This window comes from Protobothrops mucrosquamatus, unplaced genomic scaffold (genome assembly GCF_001527695.2).
Source record: "Protobothrops mucrosquamatus isolate PMUCROS unplaced genomic scaffold, P.Mucros_1.0 scaffold386, whole genome shotgun sequence".
NCBI classification, from domain to species: Eukaryota; Metazoa; Chordata; class Lepidosauria; order Squamata; family Viperidae; genus Protobothrops; species Protobothrops mucrosquamatus.
Genome location: NW_015386718.1, coordinates 226,525 through 249,808, shown reverse-complemented (window position 1 = coordinate 249,808; position 23,284 = coordinate 226,525). Strand labels below are relative to the sequence as shown.

At 36.0% G+C, this 23,284-nt stretch overlaps 1 protein-coding gene across 1 annotated transcript in view; it reads right to left on the bottom strand.

Moving 5' to 3' along the window:
* Positions 1-23,284, bottom strand: part of NFATC1 (nuclear factor of activated T cells 1) — a 120,120-nt gene that overhangs the window by 41,724 nt on the left and 55,112 nt on the right. The window contains exons 5-8 of the mRNA XM_015815924.1: positions 22,600-22,772; positions 19,400-19,540; positions 5,161-5,216; positions 3,534-3,666 (exon numbers count right to left, since the gene is read on the bottom strand). Of these exons, the coding sequence (XP_015671410.1) occupies positions 3,534-3,666; positions 5,161-5,216; positions 19,400-19,540; positions 22,600-22,772 (503 nt within the window). The remainder of the gene's footprint in view (positions 1-3,533; positions 3,667-5,160; positions 5,217-19,399; positions 19,541-22,599; positions 22,773-23,284) is intronic.

The following is a 23,284-nucleotide window of genomic DNA, read 5'->3' as shown; positions in this document are numbered from 1 at the left end:
CAGACTGCGTACGATCGGTGAGGAAGGAGGAGAACCACCGCATAACCGTGCCTCCCACTCCCAACCCACCTAAGCGCCGCAGCATGATACTGTGGTCCACAGTATCAAAAGCCGCTGAGAGGTCCAAAAGAACTAGGACAGAGGAATAACCTCTGTCCCGGGCCCTCCAGAGATCATTGACCAACGTGACCAATGCCGTGTTTCCGTGTTATATTCACATACCAAAAGTTATTTGGGTGTAATTCAACCATCTCAGTATCATCTTGCTATTAGTAGGCCACTACAGATATGATGATGATTGCTATTTTCATGTTCTCTTTTCCTTCATTGTGTTATGTCTACAACCACAAGCTGTGTCCTCTGAAGCAAATCCAAGACCCTTCCCTAAGAGGGGGAGAAAGATTGAAGGGTTGCACTCTTTGGATTCTCAAACTACAGATTTACTCTATGATATATTATCTTATTTAGCATCCATATACTGGGGAATTAAAAGATGTACTATTTTGGTTAGTAGGATTAGAAGTGGAATTAGATTAAATTAAAAACTGCATATGATTTTAGAGATGAAAGGCATTTTAGGCTTTTCTTTGAGATGTTCCCACAAACTCTATTCCTCTTTACTAAAGTTCTGTATGGAATATTTGTTTGTTTGTAAAACAAGATGTCCTTTTAAAAACATGGGCCATGCTAATTTAAAATAAATTTAGAGAATAATTTTATCATCAAGGAAATCATTCTTTTAAGGGAAATGGTTTAGTGAGATGCATACTGGCAATGCAAAGGATCAAAATTACCCCATTCTGTCAAGGATATTATAATATTCTCTATAGTGTTATTAATTTTGGGCTGGATGGGAAAAGAGAAGAGATGGAAGAGAAAGACTGCAAGATAATGAATTCATAGTCATTTTTTAAAATTCAATAAAAGAGCACACTTCTCATTTGATGCACAACAAACACCGCCTATTGTGGCCTTGTGCTTCTGCTTCTGCCATATTGGGTGAAAGAAAGAGAAAAATGATGCCAAATAGTACATGAACAGTCACCTCTACTGCCAAGTGTCACACATTGTTGGTTTAAAAAAAGGGGAGGGGAAAAAAAATCAAAGATAATGGAAGTAGGCCTTCCCAAAAATCTTCTCATCCCCTCCCCACTAACTCTATCTTCATGAAATTATGCACTGATACAGATCATAAAGTCTTATGAATTTTTTTCTGTATATATAGGGTAAGTTTTATAATCTGTTCTCTGCCAAGTGGACTTTTGTTATGGCAATAGTCTTGCAAAATGGCTCTCCTGGTGGGTGTGGCCAGTCACAAAACTTCCATTACATGAATATGATTAAAGGCAAGTATAGGAGGCAGGACAAAAAGACTAAATTGCTCCTCTTGTAGTTAGGCAACAATGTTCTTTATTCTATCTTCCCATTTATTTATTTATTGGCCCCTGATCTTATCACAGGGTAACTTTGGGCAGCTTACAATATGAAAATTTACTTATAACAATAACTTTCATTAAAGCAGTTGTCCCGTTGATCACTTCATTCATTTATTTAATTTGCTTTTATACCGTAAACTCTTGATTTACTCAAATAGTGGTGAAATGGAGTTTCCATTAAAGCATAACGTCCAAATAAGATTTCATGCATATGCATTTTATATATTTCATGCATGTGTGAAACTGCAAATGAGGTTGTAATTTGATTTAATTTATTCAATTTAGGTTCCACCTGATTCCAAACTGATTCTGAGAGGTGGTACAATAAAACCAAACAAAATACACATAATAAAATATAATAACAAACAAGTAAGGGAATTAAAAAAAATGATTTATATATATCCAGAAGCACAGGAACCCAAGCAGACTTTTTAAAAAATTGGCTCATTGGTGCTGCAAAGATCCAAGATGTCCACTGGATGGAAGCAACAACATACTGAAAACTTTAATTCTTTGCTACCATCCAGTGTTTATATGAAGTTTTGCATCCCTGAATCTGACAGTCTTGATACCATATTTCCACAATGATATACTGGTGCAGCGAGCTATAAAGGTTTCTTTGATTTGCAGAAATGAAAAAGAAAACCTGATATACAGAGAACAAAATGCAGTACAAACATTATATAGGATATATGCAAGAACCACTAAACTATTCCTAAACCTCAAAAATAGTAATTGTTCCACTCTAACTTTTCAGCCAGGCTTTGTAGAGCTGGATCAATAGTACAGTAATTATTTTGCTAGTATTGTATAATAAACTTCATACTGCATTCTGAATTTATACACGCATTTGTACATGTACATAAAAAAACCAGTATTTATGTTTATATATCACAATGTATTTGGGGGAAATAAGATTTATTACTGGGACATCTGTCCTCAAAGCAAAAGGACCTGACTATTTGTGTTCTTTTGCTCCCATCAATGAGGTCCTTATGCTAAGCTTTTGTAGAAAAAAATTATACATAAATGATTTCCAAATAAAAAAGTTATAGTTTTTATTCTTACTGTTGGTCAAATTTTGCTAATATAACTAACTCTTTCACACACAAATGTAAGTATAAAATTCCTGAGAAAATAATAGAAATTTTATTTTTTTATTTATTGAATTTCTAGTCCTTGCAATAATAGAAGCTATTCTGACAAATCTCATAAACCAGTTATATTAAATATATATATAAAGGATTTTTTTAATGGCTTAAGGCAGGAACAAAAAGAACTGTGCTGCCTGAATCACCATGTGTGTGATTCTGTTTAAAATATTGGTGCCTTCGTCCCTGAGACAATGGATTCTGAGTTGTCGTCTAAATAGCTGACAACTTGTTTGTGGGATAATGACTTAGAATAATTTTTCATGTAACCAATCACTGAACTCTGGAAACATTTACTTTTATGGTCTTTGCAGCTTTGGGGGAACATTGCATTGAACTCTTAGACCAGGATCAGTAACAAGCAGCTTATGGGCTGTGTACAGCCCCAACCTGAAGTTTGCCTAATTCACCCATATATTTTAATTAACTTTTCTTCTTAGGGTGCTGAATATACTTCCTGCCAATAACTGATAGAGAAAATTACAAGGCAACATGTTCCTTTAACTATCCCATTTTTTCTCTGGGCAACTTGACTGATATCTGTTTTTTTTAAGCAGGCATGGGAAAACAGTGTCTTTTTTGTATATTCTCAAGTCCCCAAAGTTCCAACTTCTAAGGTCACAGAATGATAACAGTTAGAGTCTATCATACCGGAGTATTATCAGAATCTTATTTAATGAGACTAACAAATGTTGGATGTTAGTAGATGTATGTATCTGCAAGGAGATAAAACTTTTATTAAGTTTTTCATATATCTACTGCAAAGATGGGACCGGAAGCATTTTCCAAGGCTATTCCACAATTTGTGCAGCAAGACACTTTTCTTGATTCTATTATGCCACTGAATGTTTGGATTTTATCTTCGATTTTAAACTTTGCTGCATATTTTAAAATAAAGCACACAAAATTTATTTCATGCCACTTAAAATTAGAAATCAGTTGTTACCATTAGCAGGAAGATAGGTGAAAAGTTGGTACTGGCTTCTCTTTCTCTTTCCATTACAAACATAGAAATTGACTTGAACAGGACTTGTAATTCTCTGATTGCGGAATGGTGGAATCTCAACAACTAATAAAGTCTAAAAAAAGGATAGAAGTAGGTTAATGGTGAAGCACAGTTAAAGAACATTTGGATCACAAGAATAAAACAAACAAATGCCTTGGCTGGCACTGAAAAAGGTAAATGACCTGCTTTAAGAACACTGGAACGTAAGATTAGCCCTCTAATCATTATCATCATTAACATTTCTTCAGGACATACAGTATCCTCCTAAGAGAACTCCTATCATGCAGCTGGCTTACTGCTGAGACAGGCTAAAGTTGGATCAAGTAATCCATGTGAAAAACAAAGACGACCGTTTTGCAGACATTAAATTGGTTTGGAAACCTGTTGAGCTCCTACTCAATATAGGACCCAACCTCCTATCAGACTGAGGACTCTGGAACTCCATGGCCATACTTACTATGGCTGCCAGGGTGCACTTTGCAGCTCTTCTGCCATTATCTCCTTTCCTTTTTCTTATACTTTTTTCAGAATACAGAACACAAGGCTTTGTAGAAGACCAAATGTAGGACTTCCATGAGCTTGCCAAAGAAGGTGAACACGGAAAGGATCTTAAAGGCTTTCTCCAAATCCAACAGCAATTATGAGCCCTACTGTAGGCAGGGCCCTTGGGAATACAGCTCCAGAGTTGTGATTGCAACTCCTGCACTGCTCCTTAGTACTGAAATGGTGCTTCTCTCATTTTTGCTTGATGCTCCAGAACCAGATACCTTTGGGGTCCCTATTTCATCCACCCCTCTTTTCCCCTGTATCATGACATCTACCTTGTGACAGCAGAATCTTGATACATCTGGCTACTTTGGTGGTGGCAGTTCTGCTATAATAGTCTTTAAAAAAGGATAGAGGTGAGTTTAATGTCAATCCACTTATTTCCACTGCCCAGAGAATGCCAAGCATGCTGGTTTCTCCACTCTGGTGCCCCTGCCTCCTCCCACTATAGAAAAGAGGGCAGGATCAATACCAGCCTCTCTGCAGAGATGAGGGAAATAGTAGACTGTGAGAGCAGTACTTTTAAAAAATCCCTTCTCAAGAACAGGAGGAAAGCACATCAACAGAATGGTATGGAGGAGCTCTTAGCTTAGTATTTAGATTTTCATAGTCAAGAAAACTTACACCTAGTATTTGAAGGCATGCCACCTCCATACATTCCAGAAGTTAGTGTATTGATAGGCTGTCTTCCATACATTTATATAGTATGGAGTCCTTTTAAAGTCATCCAAATTAATCATTCCAACCATGATGGTCCTACTCATAATGATCTTTGCTTTGGCCCTATTTAAATGAGCCCTTAAAACTTGGCTCTTTTTCCAGAACCAGGTTAGGATGGGTGATGGGTCCCATATGTATGTTTTGTTTTTAAACATGACTGTTGTTTTTTCCTGAGTTTTGATATATTTTTTTATTTCCTATTGTACCTTAATCGTTGAATGTGTAAGTCACTGAGTATCCGGACAGATTAGGGAGGCATCTACATTTCATAAATGAATGATTTTGAAAAAGAGGCACTTACTGGCTTACACAACTCTTTGTCAGTTTTGGCTTCCATTTCCCACACATGATGACCATCTAAAGATAAGGACATGAAAGATCCAAATTAATGTGCTTAGTGCTTTATAAATCACACAAATAAGAGGGAGGGCTCCCCCTTTAAAATATCTTTATTATGCAGATAAGATATGCAAGATGAGTTCAGTTTTACAGTGAATAAAGAAATAAATACTTCTATTTTAAAAAGTTTGAGGAAGAGAAGGGAAGGATAGGACTTATCCATTGATTCTGCTTCTACAGCCAATGACCTGGTTCAGTCACCAGTGAATGCTCTTTGCTTTTGCCTAATTGGGCAGAGTTGCTTAATTTTTCTTCATAAAAGAAAAAGAAGTAGGGTCTCTTTCCATTTGTGAAAGGTAACCTACTGCAAAGTAATTATCACTTGCTAGCTTTTAATTTTTTTAAAAAAATGTATATTTTATAAAATATAACGTAATGCAGTGGTTTCTTTGGTTTTATCTATTCCTTCAACTGAAACTGTAGCTTATATTGTGTCTAACAGAAAGTTTTTGCAGGATATAGAGTAGGGGTCTCCAAACTTGGCAACTGTAAGACTGGTGGACTTCAACTCCTAGAATTCCCCAGCCAGCATGGCTGTCTGAGAAATTCAAGAAATTGAAATCCACAAGTCTTACAGTTGCCAAGTTTGGAAACCCCTGTTATATAGAGAGGATAAGAGTTAGGTTATTGAGTAAGTAACATGAAGTGTCCGTGTTGGCCTTACGTGAACCATCAACTGATTCTGTAATGTCAGAAGTTCCACATGAAAGATATGTTATCATCATAGCTTCTTGGGCTAATGATGAAATCTCAAAGTTTGATTGAGGCCAATTGTGCTAGAGACTTGACCAGTGAAAAGTTGAATGCATTCTTAGGCTTTTGATATTAATAGAATGCCTTGGAGACGTTAACTGGGTATAATGCTGAGCAAAAGTATATTCCAACCATGCTCTTTTCTGGCTCAAGACTGAATTCTTAATTCTTTCTTCCCGCATTATATTGTGGTCATTACATTGTGGATTCAAGCCAGGGGAAGCCGGGTCAAATGCCTACCCGGCCATAAAAAATATAGGATAACCGTGGCCAGTCATGACTGCACATCTTAATTGATTTCTCCAGGTTATTATAATGATTAAAACTGGGGAAAATCTTTCTGTCCCAAGGTCCCATCAGTAAGGCTGAATAAAAAATACTCTGGGTAGAATAATCCAAACTGATATCCATCTATCTTTCTGTCACTTTTATAAATGAGCAACAGAACTTTTAATATTTGGTATATTTAATCTCTTCTGAAAAGAGGAATTGCTCTGTTGTGTTTTCAAGTTGGTAAAGCGTATATGGGCGTTCAGGAAAGTACATTTTAAGAATAGCATACGTTTTTTTTAAAAGTCCAAAAGTAGGAATGATACTGAGTGCTTGGCAATCTGAAATAAGCAAGCATTACTGCTGCTGTATTATGAAATTTCCATGAGAATCCCCAGGCTTTCTCTATTACAGAAAAGAGGGTGAAAATAAATTACTTAATAAGAATAAATTTCATTTAACAAAAGCAGAATAAATCAGTTATGGTGCGTTGAGTCAGTTGGTGCCTATATGGACAGTTTCATGCAGTGTCTTGGCAACATTTCCGAAGTGTGTTGCCAGTACTTTCTGGGACTGGGAGACAATGGCTGGCCCAAAATCTTCCAGCTGTTTTTCATGCCTAAAGAGGATTAGAACTCACTATCTCCCACTCCTAATCCAGGGCCTTTAACTGCGAAAATTGTGGGAAGGGAAGGGAAGGGAAGGGAAGGGAAGGGAAGGGAAGGAAAGGAAAGGAAAGGAAAGGAAAGGAAAGGAAAGGAAAGGAAAGGAAAGGAAAGAAGGAAGACAATTCCTGACATTATGTTTGGTGAACCAAAAGGAAAATCTCTACACCCACAGACTGGGATCAACTCCAAGAGAGAAATCCTAGATCATTACACCAACATCTCTACAGTAAACATGTTTGATAAGTGTATATGGATCAATCTGTTTATTTTTGAGAAAACATACAGGAGTTGATAAAATAATTTTTAGGGATCTTGGAATGCTAAAAAGACTTGCTTATCCTGGGGAAAAACGTTTTATGTCAGTACAGCATTTGCCAGCTATCCTATCCAAGTATGCAAGATGCCGTCTCTTGTCAAAATGTGCTGGAAGAGTAAGGAGTGATACGCCACAAAATTTTCCATTGTAAAGCTGCCACATCTGCATCAGCCTGACTGACTCACAGCCGAAGGCAACTCCCTACCTGGCTAAAATCCAACGAAAGTACACCAGAGCAATTTATACCTTTCCAAAATGCAAATAATTCAAATTACAGACATAACATAAAGCTGAAACAGACACATTTCAGGCATTCTCTGTTTGAACTGAACTTACTGAAGGGTTTCTTCCCAAATGTTGCTTATTATATATGTGTAAAATGCCAATAAAGCAAAAAGTAGCAAATCTTTCATCTCTTCTCCTCACCTATTTTACCCTCTAAAAAACAAAAGCAGATTGAGGGCAAGAGAGAGAGAGATTTTGGCGAATTCTGTCATTTTATTTTTCGTATGGTTGGAGTCAAATATTTAATTCTTTAAAATCTGACGCACAATGATTTAAGGTTTCTTAGTGTTAATTTAAGATTTGGGTCCAGAAGTTGAAATGGCAAATGCACAACTTATTTCTAAACAAAAGCATGTTAGCAAAATAAGATGGCTTTTAAAAAAAGAAAAGAAAAGAAAGGGTTCCTTGCCTATTGTTTGTGTCTAACTGCTCAAATTAATGCCAGATTCTGCACAGGAGAATCAGTCCTAAGGTTATGTCCATCCAGGGAATAGAGATTCAGTCCTGACACTTCTGAAGCTGTTCATTAGCTTCTTCTCTTACCTAAGGGAAACAGGCTAACTAAACAGAGGCACAGCCTTCCTGTTTATACAGCTGAAGGCAAGGTGGGGGGAAAATCCCAGAACAAGTTAAATTCACAAATATAAACTGAAGCTTTCCTTTCGTTTTAACAGGGTCTGAAATACAATTAATTAGAGAGATTAAGAGTGGCTTCTCACATTCACTTCCTGTGCTGAAGTCCCCAGTTTTTTTTTCTAAGTGGGCTTTGTTTGCACCATACAAATCCAAAGAGCTTAAGGGAGGGTGTTTTTCCAAAGTTTTGGAGTGGCTTTCATTTTGGCAGCCTACCAGAAAAAGCCACAATTAACTCCTTCTAACATGCACTTCTGTGCGTTGCCGAGAAGAGTTCTGGCTTTTGTGTGTGCGCGCGTCCTCACATCTAATAGGAATTGTTTCCCAGCAAAACCAAACGCCAACACAATTTTTTTCATTAGGATGCGGATAAAAATATTCCTACAGGATAGAAGTGACTCGGTCATCATTCAGGGATATGGGCTGTTTTTCAAGCAAAGGGGGGGGGGGTTGGCACTGAGATTGGTGGCAGGGTATTTTGCGCCCCTATTTCGTTACTTTGTAGGCTGGTTTTAATGGCTAAAAATAAAAGCAAAGTTCCAGACTGGAATGTCTCAGCTCTGAATAGGTCTTTGTAATTCACTCTGTATCCACCATTCTCTGCAGTTAAAAAGGAAACTTGGCAGAAGTAAAAAAAAAAAAAATCCTAAAATCATCAGGGAATTCCCTGCACTGAGTCACAGAAACGGCTTCCCCACCACACCCATTGAGAAGATTTCCACATAAAAAGCCACTGGAGGCTTGTTCTAACATAACAGCAAAAGAACTAAAAGGTGTTTTGTAAATCTCATCATCCTGGTTATTTCTAGGCAGCCTTCTATTAGGCAGCATTCCATTCAGTATTTTTTCTTCATATTTATTAAAATCTCAATAGTAATATGGAAGAAATTTAACTAGAAATATGTTGGATTCTTAATGAATGATTAAGCTTTACTTATATTACTCAGTATATTTAATATGCTGCATCATAAGCTGCATATAAGCTGCAAACATCTTGTATGTTTGATGGTCATATTTAAGTTTAAGCCACAACTTGGAAAAGTCTCCTTATAAACAAACTTGGAACTGAAACCCAGATAGCTAGATAATACTCACAGAATTGCAATATCTGGTTTTCTTTTCTTTAGAGTGTAAATGCAAGAATTTCATGCAATGTGTTAGTAGCTTTTGACTTTAAACAGAATTATAGAATTAAATGCACTTTTGAATCTATCTGAGTTTGGCTGGAAGGATGATTCACTACACAAATATCTTCCCTAGGGAGTTGACTATGTTCAGATAGATAAAGCTGCTTAATTCAATAAGGGGGTACATTTGCCAACCTTCATCAACCTAATGTTCCTCCCCCCTCAGGTATGCATGGAACTATAACCATATTACCATGACTTGGCTGGAATTTGTGAAAGTTATAATCCAATACATTGTAAAGAACTTAGGTTGTGGGTGTATCTGACCTAACCAAGAATGCTACCAAGAATGTCCTGCCATATAAACTCTGTATTTTGTGTCCCAAAGGTGCTCTTTTTCCAAAAGGCAACTGGACTTTCTTGGTTTCCCTCCTCCCCCCTTGAAAACATTTCACTTCTCATCCAAGACTTTTCTTCAGTTCTTCGGGTCTTCACTTCTCACGTTTTCAAAGAAGAAAAAAGCCAAGAAAGGCCAGTTGCCTTTTGAAAAAGCACCTTTGGGACAATTGTGACCTGAATGATTGGGAATCTCCATAGATATTTATATTTTTATATTTAAATCTGTTTAAATGTGCTTCAGCAACCTGGTTTCTGATATATTTTAAACATTGCATCACTAGCGTTACATTTAATCAGTCTCCAATTAAAGAACTAATTTGCCTACAAATGTTTCTCTTATTTAATTGGATCTGAGATTTGAATTCTGCTCTTGCACATCTCATTCTCATGCAATAGAGCACATGTTCCAAAGTCATCTTAAAATGACTTGTGGATAAGGTATTAGGCTTCACAGGTCACAAAGTCTTTGCACGCAAAGCTTATTTAATTAGTGTCAAGAGTGAAGAAAAAAAATTATCTAGAGATAAATAGTTTGAGTTTATACATCAGTGTTGGCATTATGAGAAGCTAGGAAGAAGCCAATCATGATAACGGGATGATCATTAACCACACCTTTATTGGCAGTTGCCATTCATATTCTTCCATTCCCCACAGTATCAGTTAGCAACCCCATCAAATTTGCCACAGACAGTGATAGCCATTCTTAATCTCTCATGTACAGCTATGTCTGGATTCTGCCCAACATTGCTTTGGCACCACAGATCACAGCTGCACATGTGTGAAAAGCTGTGTGTGACTTTTAAAAACAGGCAGCTACTTTCCAAGGCTCTTGGCCTTACCTGGCTTCTAAATGGCAGCTGCCTCTTTTTAACTCTTCAGATCTTACTTCTTTATGAGCTGTAGTCTTGTGATTAAATCCTCAAGGAAAGGCTAGTTCTCAAGTTAGCTGATGGGAAGATGGGAGGCCAAGCTTAAAGCCATGGCAACAAATGTGTGGGATACCTGTGCTCTGAAATACCATAATTTCTCAAGAGATAAATGTGGCTACTGTAGATCAGCTGCTTCCTTGAATAAAATATGTTTGCAAAGCAACTGCAGAAAATAGCACCACCATATAAGAGGATAGCAATGGCTATGCAGAGTAGGAATTCTTAAAAGTACCGGTATCTGAAAGGGATTAAGTTGGGGAAGGTTAGGTGATTCTTTACCTGAGGCTGTCTAGTTGAAATTTCCTTCATCTATCACAAATAACACGTAAAGTTTGTCTGCCTTCTCTCTTAACTCCCATGTTATTTGAAACCTCACAATTTCTAGACTATCCTCATGCGGTTATGCTGAAGAAAGATCATGGACTCCAAAGCTCTGGTTGCAAGATCAAACTCAGATTTTGTACAACTAAATTATTTGATACAGTCATTCACTCGTAATCTAACCTACTTTACAGCATAACTGTGACGATAACAGAGAAAAATTGAGTTTCCTGGAGGAAAAGCGAGACAGAAATACAATTTAAAGAGAAAAAAAAATCAAAGAAGGGAAGTCTTCTGTAATCCAAATTATTTGATTGTAGTGTTTAATAACAAAAGAAGTTTGAAATCTCATTCACAATTATCTTTTGGGAAATACACTACTTTTCCTTAGAAGCAATCATTTAGCACTGCCCAATATTCATCCAGGTTTGCATTTAAAATTCAGATTATACTTACCTTTTGCTTTAAAAATTATCCTTTCGTCCCAAAACTGATTCAGTAATACAGCTATTTAGAATAATAACTGATCTTAACATATCTAAGAAAATATTGCATTGCCCTTTAGCCTTCCAGATACTCCAGGTTGTTCCTTCCATAATCCTCAACTAGCACACAGTGTTAGGAAAGGCTCCCATATGGTGAGTAATGATAGTATTTTATCATCTGTATGGAAAGCATCCCATATTATATTACTCTTTTTACGTGCTGCAAATTTAGTGGAATCTGAAATCAACTTCTTATAAGCTAAGTCACAACACTGGGCCTGCACAAGAGTGAATGGATTCTACCAAGCAATGGTTCCATCATCTGATGAAACGTCCTGTTAAAGATATCTGTTTCTAGTAAGCCAGATACCATTTTTCACCCCAGGCCATGCTGGGATGAAGACACAAATGACTTTCATCTTAATGCCATCTTCATCATCTTCCATGTATTCTGAAGTATGTAATTCTCAGTTTCTGGCAGTTTCTTGGCAGCTTTTAGGCCAGTAGTGAGTGGGTTAACCCAGAAATTGAAACAACAGCAAATGAAAAGGGTGTGGTGGCCTCAGTTGGAGAGCCAGACACAGAAAACAACATTATGCATAAAGTATGTGTTCAAGGGATTATTCTGCCACTTGGTTTATTATGTGAACTACAGCTTCACTACCAGTCTGAAACTTGATTCTTTTTGGGCCAATTGCCCCTTAAACTGTGACTGCTACTGGCAATGGAAAGACCAATGGAAAGATCTCTGGGAACGTAAGATCTTTTACCAAATGGAGGGCAGCCAAAAGTCTGCTCACTGGTCTCCACATCTCATCTCATCAAGAGAGATGCCAAATTTTCAGCCTTCTAATACAGCACTAGAGAAGAAAATCTCTACTGTTGCTCAATCTGTATCCAAATACCATTATATTGACTGAGGGACCTAAATTTACTTCTTTATTTTTAAGAACGTTTTTAAATCATCATCAGTTTTCTAAATCTTAACCCATGTAATTTAAACTGTAGAAGCAAAATGCTATTTTCCTTTATTCTCTCAGTAGAGCTACAGAAAGCGGTGCTAAAAGCAGAATACAGGAATGGCATTATTCTAACCACCTACTGCCTTAAGTTTCTATGCAAACGTTTATCTCATTGAATATAAAATATACACTAGTTAAAAGCAAATTAGAAATGCTTTGTCCGTGGATTTGATCCTGTGGTAGATCTTGTTCCTATTAGCATCCCATTCCAAAAAGTGGGGAGGGATATATTTATTTGATTTATGGACTGCCAGAGTCCATCAAGATGTTTATTATCATTCATCTCAGGTAAGTAAATTATTGATACAGAAGAAGCAAAGAAAGCAACAGAAAAACCTCAACATTTCCTTGTGGCTGATGGATAGCCATTTGTATGACAGAGGGCATAATAATAAATACTTGACATCTTGTTTCTTTCAATGTTATTTCATTTTAGATTGTAAATCTGAAGATAAAGTGTCTTATTCTGTATAAACTATTCAAGGAGTCATTCGGGCTAAAGAAAGTACTTTAAGTAGTTTAAATAAAGAGCAAATGGAAAAATAAAATCCACTTGACACGTATTGAAAGAGAATTAACACAATCCTACCATAAAATTGATTCAATTGATAAATATATTTGATATGTGTGATGCACTGGTAATGATACTTAGTCTAGTAATGAAACATCTGCAAGAAAACAACAAAGTTCAATAAATGTTAATTAATACAGTACTATTTTCAAAAAGAGATGCCTTCAAAAAAGGAAAAAAGAGGATTCAGAGAACTGTAAACCAGTCAATTTGGCACTGCTATCTGTGATGGGTCTACAATCAATCATAAACAGATTGATCTGTAAGTATTTTGAAATTTATGTGGTAATTAATCTCTATGGGTTTGTCAAGAACAATTCTTGCCAGACTAATCTAATAATTAATTTTTGATTGAGTAATTCCATTGTGGGAATGCTATAGACATAATATATCTTGATTTCAGCAAAGCATTTTAAACAGTACTCCATGATATTCTGATTAGCAAACTAATTAAGTGTGGGCTGAATGGCATGACAATTAAATGAATACACACAGCTGGCTCGAAAACTGCACTCAAAGTGTGCTCATCAATAGTGCTTCAAACTGAAGACAGCTATTGAGAGCATGCCACAGCATTAAATACTCTGCTCTTTATTCTTCAGTATTTTGTCAATGGAGGAAATGCTTATAAAATCTGCTGATGACACAAATTATGGTAGGAAACTTAATATTTTACAGACAATAATAAAATTAAAAATGATCTTGCTAAAGAAATGGCCTGAAAGTAATATGATGCAAGTTATTCCCTTAGGAAACAAAAATCAGATGTGCAAGTGCAGGATGAGGGATACCTGGCTTGGTAATAATATTTTGCAATAGTATTTCACTGCAAACTCCCTATGAGTCAGTAGCATGACACGGCTGCAAAAAAGGCAAATAGACAACAAAAAGAATCATTTTCAAATTAAAAGAAGCAATAGGTCTACTTTATTCTGCTTTGGTCAGATTCCGACATGAGTTCTACATCCAATTCTAGGCACCACACTTTAAAAAAAATCAGAGAAACTGAAACAGGTTCTGAGAAGGGCATAAACAGTGTCAGGAGTCTAGAAAGTAAGTGCTTTCCATTGCATGAATTGATTCTGTAACATGGTTCTTAGCAAATGCTAGACCACCCATAACCTATCATTTCATTCTTTCCGGTGATCCTTAAACAGAGAATGACCAAGTTATCTTTATTCAGTAATTTTGCCCTACACATTCCAATTTTGCCAACTGAAGATTACAAATAGCCACACGAGTTTTAGTAGTTTATAGTTGTGGGTACTTAAATTGGAAAATAAATTAGATTAATATTCAACTCATTATTTCTTCTGAAAGTCATACAAATTTACTCTAAATTAAAATAGTGATGTAAACTGAACAATAGCACCAAATAAAAAACTCATGGAAATCCAATTAGCTGCTGAAATCATTGCTGGAAATAAAATAACATTTTAAGAAAGCTGAACCTTTAGAACAGAACAGACACTTTCTCATTTGCTCTCTTTACAACTGGGCGATCAAGTTCTTAATGCATATTTAATATTGAATTTCGTCCCTGGAAAAATAGCTCCATACACAAGCAATAAATATCAACACCATAATTCTTTCAACAACACTATAGCATGTCTCTGGAGACGACAGCATGCTTCTGAAGAGAAGCTGCGTCTCTTGCAGATAGCAATCTTCCTCCACCACCATCACTTAGAAATTAATTTGGTTTAATTAATTTGGATGAGCCCCTTTGTGTCATATGTCCCTTTATTCTGATACCCATTTTAGCTAAAAAAAATTAAGCAACAAATACTATTGCCTAGTCATTCCATTTCAAGTAAGAGACACAGAACACCATAGGTAATGTTAATGTTCCTGGATCTCCTACTTGTCTGCCAAAAAACTGTGTTCAAGGAGTTAAACTGAAAGCACGTTTCTGCTGTTGACTTCAAGTTCAAGAATGGACTTGATCATTCTTCAGGGATTCCCTTTCATATGAGTCATTGTTAAGGCAGCCAACCCTTCCCTTTTCTCTTTATTTGCAAGAATAATGCCATTTCTCAGGAGATCACAGCAGCTGAAAGATAGCCCAAAACGGCAGGCATAGTTCAAGACTTCAGCACAAAATAATGTTCAGCCAATTACAAATAACTAGGGTGGTCTGCATAACCAATCAGTATCATTTTTAGAAATCACATTAACAAAAACTACAACTTAGACACCGATACCAATTTAGCAAACCAAATATAAATCAAATATAACTTAATTACTTTAAAAAGAAGTCATTAGCAATGCCATCACCAAACTCACAAAAGAAAGAAAAGCCCGGCCTATTTGTCAGACATCTCAAGATTTAAAAATGATGTATTAAACTGTATTATTTCCTATGCATAGCAACCTGTCCCATTAAAGAACTTTGGCTTATTTTTAATAGGTAGAAATATTGAAATATAGAATTACATTGTTATACATATTATAACTGGTTCATTATTTAGATTATACAAAAGAAACCACAATTTTGTTTAGTTGAATTGGTTTGCTACCAATTACTGTAGTTTAAATTACAATACGATATGGTTAGCTATCAGATTATACACTAGGCCATTATTTTTACTATCTGATGGAAATATTCTGTAGGAACATCTCATGATCTGGATCAAATATTCTTAATAAAGAAATCTTTAAAGTTTTGATGAAGCTATACTTCCAGAACTCCATCCCCTATAACTATGCTGGGTGGAGATTTGTAGTCCAAACAAGATAAAGATTACTGCCAAACATAGCTATTTCAGACCACAGTGTTCTTAGTAGTTTTGACAAATTGGTGGGTAGCTTTAACCATCAATCAAAGAAATAAATATAATTTGTTCTATCAAAACGCTGCTCCAATGCTTTTCTTCCAATCAACCTGTTACACTCCCCGATTAAATAGATAGAGAAGAATCTGGAAATGTCCAGACACATTTCAGTCTGCCCCTTTCTGCTCTTCTTTTCCACATAACTCCCTCTGTTGACTTCACAACTGAAGATGCCCTCTCGGGTTATCTTTATTCATTATCTGTACTTGGGTGGAAAAATAATATAAGAAAGCATGAGGGGGCATTGGCCTGCCTCAGTCAGCTTGCATCTCCAAATACTGTAGCTCCATCTGACAGTAGAAAAGACTGCCTTACTCAGCAAAAGCCGTGTCCTTCTAACAGACTGCACAGTTAAGGACAATCAAGCTTCAGTGTGGTACTGCAATCACTTTGGAACACAGGGAATGCTGAGGGTGAAATGGTCCTAATGGTCCTAATTATCAAAGGCTTCTGAGAAAGACTGGGAGAAGTGAAGAGTTTGAGCATTTCAGCAGACAGCTTGAAGTTCAGGGGGTTCAGCAAACAGCTGTAAAATGCCTCATTTGTGCCAGCACCACTGAAACTATTTCCAAAACAAGAAAGCTTAAAAAAAAAATGCTCCTCCTCTTTCATTGTTGCCTTCATTGACCCTGGCTTTTTATACACCCTACTACCCCCATTTATCTATCAGCCTTTTTTTAGCTCCTCTTTGCCTACATTATCTTTAGTCAACTCCCAATTCTTCTAACAGTTTGATTCTAAAATAGCAGACTGAGATGATCCTGAAAAGGGTCAAGGTGTTTTCAGATCCTTGCAAGAGAAAAACAGAGCCTTTCAGAAGGGGAAATTCAGATTAGAAAAAGCCAGGCAAAAAATGGTGTAATTTGTCCCTGGAAATATATGTCTTTGCACTCCACTTCTAGCCAGCCTTTTGGTGTAACTTAGATATCTCAAATGAATATTTAATAAAATTTTGTCTAACTTCCTAACAGTGAGGACATTGAACCAATGAAACAGCTTGCCTTCAGAAGTTGTAGGTGCTTCATCACTGGAGGTTTTTAAGAAAAGACTGGACATCGACCTGTCTGAAATGGTATAGGGCAGGGGTCTTCAAACTTGGCCCTTTTATGACTTGTGGACTTTAACTCCCAGAATTCCTCAGTCATGCACACTGGCTAAGGAATTCTGGGAGTTGAAGTCCACAGGTCATAAAAGGGCCAAGTTTGAAGACCCCTGGCATAGGGTCTCCTGCTTGAGCAGGGGGTTGGACCAGAAGACCTCCAAGGTCTTCTTGCAGCTCTATTCTGTTTACAATTATAATAATATTTATTTTCTTTTTTATTGTTGAGGGAAAATAGTTTTTGAGATTTACTTGCTGTCATCAGTGGACTTTGCTAACTATTTAAATAGATTAAAATAAATAGGAATATAATAAAAAACAAAACGATATGTAACACAAGAAACAAATCCATATTCTCTACTTAAAAAAAAGAGAATTTGAATGAAAATATTTACAGAGTCTAGGATGGAAATTCTTTCTAATCAGCAGTTTGTTTGTAGATAATCTACACAATAAGGTGGTTTGTTATGAATTCTCCAAATATATGTTTATTAAATTATATAAAAGAATGTATAATTACATAGAGAGCACATAAGCTTTATAATATAATGAACACAATCTTTACAGGGATAGATTATAAGTGATTTTGTATTCTGGTGCGTTTATTAAATCTGTTTTGCTTTCTATAATGGTTGACAAAATTCTTCCCTCCCCCTATCACAAACACACACATACACACACTTTAATTCTAAGGATAATGTTCTGTATCTCCTGCTGTCTCTCCTTATATTCCTGGCTAAGTGAGGTACTTGGTTTTTCAATTACTTTAACCTGGCAATTGAGACTTCAATTTATTCATAAAGTATATTTTATTTGCAATAGCTACATATGCACAAATAATGATTCTATTTTTGTGGCTCTAATATATAGTTTCTCTGCAGAGACTGGAATTGTATTATTGGATTTAATACAGTATATAATTTTGCTGTATAAACCAGTCCTATCTGTCATTGCATAATATCTGTACAATATTAGGTTCTTAAAATTTAAAAATAATTTAATTCTGTAAAAATTCCTCAGCATCCAAATCTGGATTTTACAGATTTAGAACAAAGCAGCAAAAGCATGGGCTAAATATTCCCACCTCTTATACCATTGCTTTAGGTCAGTGCACAACTCCCTTATGATAGTGTTTTGACGAAGCAATAAAAATGCTAAATATTCCCATTAATGATCTGATATTTGGCCTTCAGGTTGATTTTATAAAAGATATACAAATTAGATTTTCAATTCAACTATTTACTTAAAGATATCATATTAATGGCTAGATCTCATAACCCCAGATCAAGGACCCCCAATCTGAGGTGGGATGGTAAATTTAAATTTTGGAGACCATGCTACGGTTTCTCTCACAAGATGGCTGATGCAGTGCCCATTTACAAATATTTGCTAGGGTCAGAACTAGCTGAAAAGCACCCATTAACTTACCCCTGAGTGGGACAGATAAACACCCTTCCAAATAAGGTGTTTGACTACAGCTGACCATGCTCATTTTCCAGGAGAATCTTTGGGACTCCAAGAAATTCCTGGAAAATGAAGGTTGTTGGAAGCTAGATTGTTTTTTCCATATGCCAGTTTTCCATTCTATTAAATTAAAATAATCTTTTAATTAAATAAATAAAGTCAGGTGAATCAGGAACCTGGTGGGTATCAAGAGAGATCTGTGAAATTATACTGATGTTGCTAGACCTCATATTGGAGGTCACTGCAGGAAAATCACTGTGATAACTGAATTCCACCTGTATTCAGATAATATTACAGCCCCTAAAAACATCAGACACTTAGCAGTTTTGCCATTACCTGCCAATAATATAGTTTGCTGTTTAAGTAGGACCAAAGACTAATATCTCTTGCAAGAATTAAATGGATACAAATCTGGCACCAAAAATCTGAGTACTCAGAAATGAAGAGCTACTAATTCCTAAACATTATCTTGCTAAACTTAAAATAATTATTCGCCCCAAGCTACTTTTAGCAATTTCCTTCTCCCTATACTCTGCAAACAGAACCTGTATCTTAATAACATTCACTAAGCTTTTTGGAAAGCTGGGCAAAATGGAAAAGACGAATACTATTCATCTACTTTTTTCTACCAGCTTTTCTCTCTCTGTGTGTATACCTATTGAAATCTATACCTTATTGAAATCTTCCTTACCCTTGTACTCAAGCTACAAACATATGCTTGTTCCTCCAGAATAGTTATATTAACAAATTATTTTTGTTTTATGCATTTCAGAAAAACAGAAACATAATGAGATTTAGTTCCAAGTGCACACGTTCAAGATCTTTCTGCTAGTGTCACAAAATAGTTGAACTAGATAACAATATAGAAGAGTGTGATTAAAAAAAAATCTTTATTCTAGTGCAACATTGCAGTTGTATATTTACACTGGCAATTTAAGCATAAACATTGATAGTATTTTAAATACCTGGAGCCTTCTCCACAAATATCACTTTAGAGTCTTGAAGAAAGTTGTGTCCACTCAGAATCATTTTCTTCCCACCCATCACATGATAGCTATCAACGCTCTGCTTTTCAACCAGAGGCAGTTCCTGAGCAGATCTTTGGGCTGATGAAAATTAAAAACAACAACAACAAATAAAATGTGAATCTATACTAACACATACCTGGGTTTAAGGTTTTTAAGTATTCTACTTTGGGCAAACAACATTTGTAAATTTTAGTAGCATTTGGTTTGAGGAGACAATTGCTGAGTTATTTGTGCCTTAGTCAAATTACAAGATCTCTTTGGAAGAACAGTAAAGTTTGTTTATTTTTGCCATTAACTCTTCCCAAGAGAAATTCAATATTCTGAGTACAAGATGCTTCTTTTTCTGGAATTCAGAGCAAGAGAAGAACTTCCATTTGAACTCCAAACATGAACACACTGAGAAAGAAAGGATACTTACAACATTCAATAGGGTTGGAAGACACTTGCAAAGAAAGGGTTCTCCCATTAGGTTGAGGGATATGAACACGGAAGACCAGCCGAACTCGTGTATTTTTCCTCCCAATGTCAGTTTCTCCTTTTCTCAGTTCAATGTCTGAATTTCTAAGTTTCAGTATTCCAGCACAGTCAATGCTATTCAAAAAACAACAACAAACAATCCATTTTAAATTTTGCACGCTTCCAGAATGACATTCATCTAAATAGTTGGTGTGTCTTAGCTAGCTTAAGAGAAAAAATTACTAATTAAAGGGCACCAGGAATTCCTAAATCATTTATTCACAGAACTAAACAGACAAAGAAGTCTCTTTCCCGCCCCTTATTAAAACACTGGATCACCAGTTTTAGGCTTGGATTTTGAAAATCATTATATCATATTGACCAGACTGAAAATATAGAATAGATACAAACCTGAAATCATGTTTGTGTCTCTCAGCCTAAGACGTATTTTATAAAGTAGAAACAATAAGCAAACACAAATGGCTAACAGGTTCCAACTCAGAATTCAGAAGAAGCAAACCAGGTTTGTACAATTACAGTAGCCTTATTTTCCTTTCTGTGTCTGGGATTCAGGACTGATTCAGATATATTGATAAGCCAAGGTTCCTTCCTTCCTTCCCTCCCTCCCTTACAGTATTAATTCAAATGATTCTTTGATGATACTAATGAAAGGGAAAATTATGGTTTGCCTCAAATTAGGAATGAAGGAAGGTAATTATTGCATATCTTGGGTAGATTATGTATTTGCCCAGAAAATCCTTGAAGACTTCACATCATGTCTGTTATGTATATTTTTCTCTCAAGGGCCTGTAACTTTTATCAATTTTATTACATAGAAATTCTATAGGTGAATCTTCCCTAATAAAAATATTGCAGGACTGTTATATGCCTGCCAGACAAAAAAAGAGCAACTACATTTCAATAATGCAGAGGACGACTGGCCATATGCTACATTTATACAAATTGACTCCTTGCCATTCAGTTTGGTGGAATAAAGCCAGTCCCACAAGCAGTTTTAACTAGAATTTGGCACAAGTCTTCTGCTATAAAATATCAAGAATGGTCAGAGCTGTCTCTGTCTTGGTTTTCAGGAAAAAAGAAAAGGAAAAAAATGCTCTATTTGATGAGTTGCTGCGGTAGCAAACAAGTCAGTCGGATTTGAAACACAGCCAAGCATCATCACTCCTAATGGTGGATCAAGACTGCTAATGAAGTCAGGATGTTGCACAGTCTGAGACCTATAAGTGAGCTAGCAAGAACTTTGGTGCCAGATGCATCATGGAGTTATAGTGCAACGCTTTATAATGATATCCATTCAATTGTGTCTGATTCTTGGTGATTCTATGGGCCCGTTCTTCACATTTTCTGATCTTGTAAAACTTCTTTCTGTTGTTTTATGCTCTTGCCGATGTTGGCTTTGGTGGTGTCTAGCCACCACGGTTTCTGGTGGCTTCATTTCCTTTTACAGCTGTCCATTCTAAGCATAGCCATCTTCTCTACCAATTCCTTTTTAGCGATGTTTATTCTAAATTACAAATGTAACAGCAAATACTAATTTGCCCTATGGAGCTGTTACCACAGTGTTAAGACCAGACACATTCATGTTTTAGGCACTGAGGTGTTTCCTGTCCCAGATTTTGGATATTACCACTTTCAGATAAGATGATGAGAAATGAGCTAATAAGAAGCTACTGTAGTTCGTGACTAATCTTTCTTTCAAGGCTTTGATTGGTTATAACTGCAATTCCTGAGACAGATACTGTACAATCTTACAGAACCAGTATAAATATGTCTGTAACACAGCTTTGTTCATCCAAGTTGTTTGGATCACACACTTCATTAATTTTGACATTCCACCAAACAGCAGTACTATTTATATATCATTACATGGATACTAGGCTAAACTGGTTAATGCACAGTGAGTCCTAAGAGTTTCAGGCAATGAGATTTTGATAATAATACATAATAATTATGTTTAAGAAGCTGATCCTGCAGTGAAGCTACAAGGGAAAACCATTTTTCTTAATATGCATTATCTTGTTTAGACAGTTCATATCTAAATGCTATCTTACACATTTTGCTTTGTAAGAGTGTCAATAGTTTGCTCAAATTTAGCCATATTCTTGCCACTCATAAAATGCAATCTTAGGGAGGTTAATTCAGATTTATTTGCTTGCTTTGTTCATTTTAAAATTGTATGTCAATTTTCAAAACCAAGTTTTTCCATTTTATTGGGTCTGATTGCCGGATAAATGTGTTTCTGATTATAGCTTCCATGTGGTATCACTTTATAAGTACCTAGAGNTTTCAACCAGAGGCAGTTCCTGAGCAGATCTTTGGGCTGATGAAAATTAAAAACAACAACAACAAATAAAATGTGAATCTATACTAACACATACCTGGGTTTAAGGTTTTTAAGTATTCTACTTTGGGCAAACAACATTTGTAAATTTTAGTAGCATTTGGTTTGAGGAGACAATTGCTGAGTTATTTGTGCCTTAGTCCAATTACAAGATCTCTTTGGAAGAACAGTAAAGTTTGTTTATTTTTGCCATTAACTCTTCCCAAGAGAAATTCAATATTCTGAGTACAAGATGCTTCTTTTTCTGGAATTCAGAGCAACAGGAGAACTTCCATTTGAACTCCAAACATGAACACACTGAGAAAGAAAGGATACTTACAACATTCAATAGGGTTGGAAGACACTTGCAAAGAAAGGGTTCTCCCATTAGGTTGAGGGATATGAACACGGAAGACCAGCCGAACTCGTGTATTTTTCCTCCCAATGTCAGTTTCTCCTTTTCTCAGTTCAATGTCTGAATTTCTAAGTTTCAGTATTCCAGCACAGTCAATGCTATTCAAAAAACAACAACAAACAATCAGTTTTAAATTTTGCGCGCTTCCAGAATGACATTCATCTAAATAGTTGGTGTGTCTTAGCTCGCTTAAGAGAAAAAATTACTAATTAAAGGGCACCAGGAATTCCTAAATCATTTATTCACAGAACTAAACAGACAAAGAAGTCTCTTTCCCGCCCCTTATTAAAACACTGGATCACCAGTTTTAGGCTTGGATTTTGAAAATCATTATATCATATTGACCCTACTGAAAATATAGAATAGATACAAACCCAGGTTGTGCCTGAAATCCTGTTTGTGTCTCTCAGCCTAGTTTAGTTTAGTTTTATTAAATTTATACCCCGCCCTTCTCCCGGAGGACTCAGGGCGGCTTACAGCCAGTTTAAAAACAATAATACAATACAATACAAAATTTAAAAGTGATTAAAAATAAATATTTAACTAGGCCGCTTCTACTAAAAATTTTGTTAAAACCAATTTAAAATACCCCTAGGCCAGTCCTGCCCGC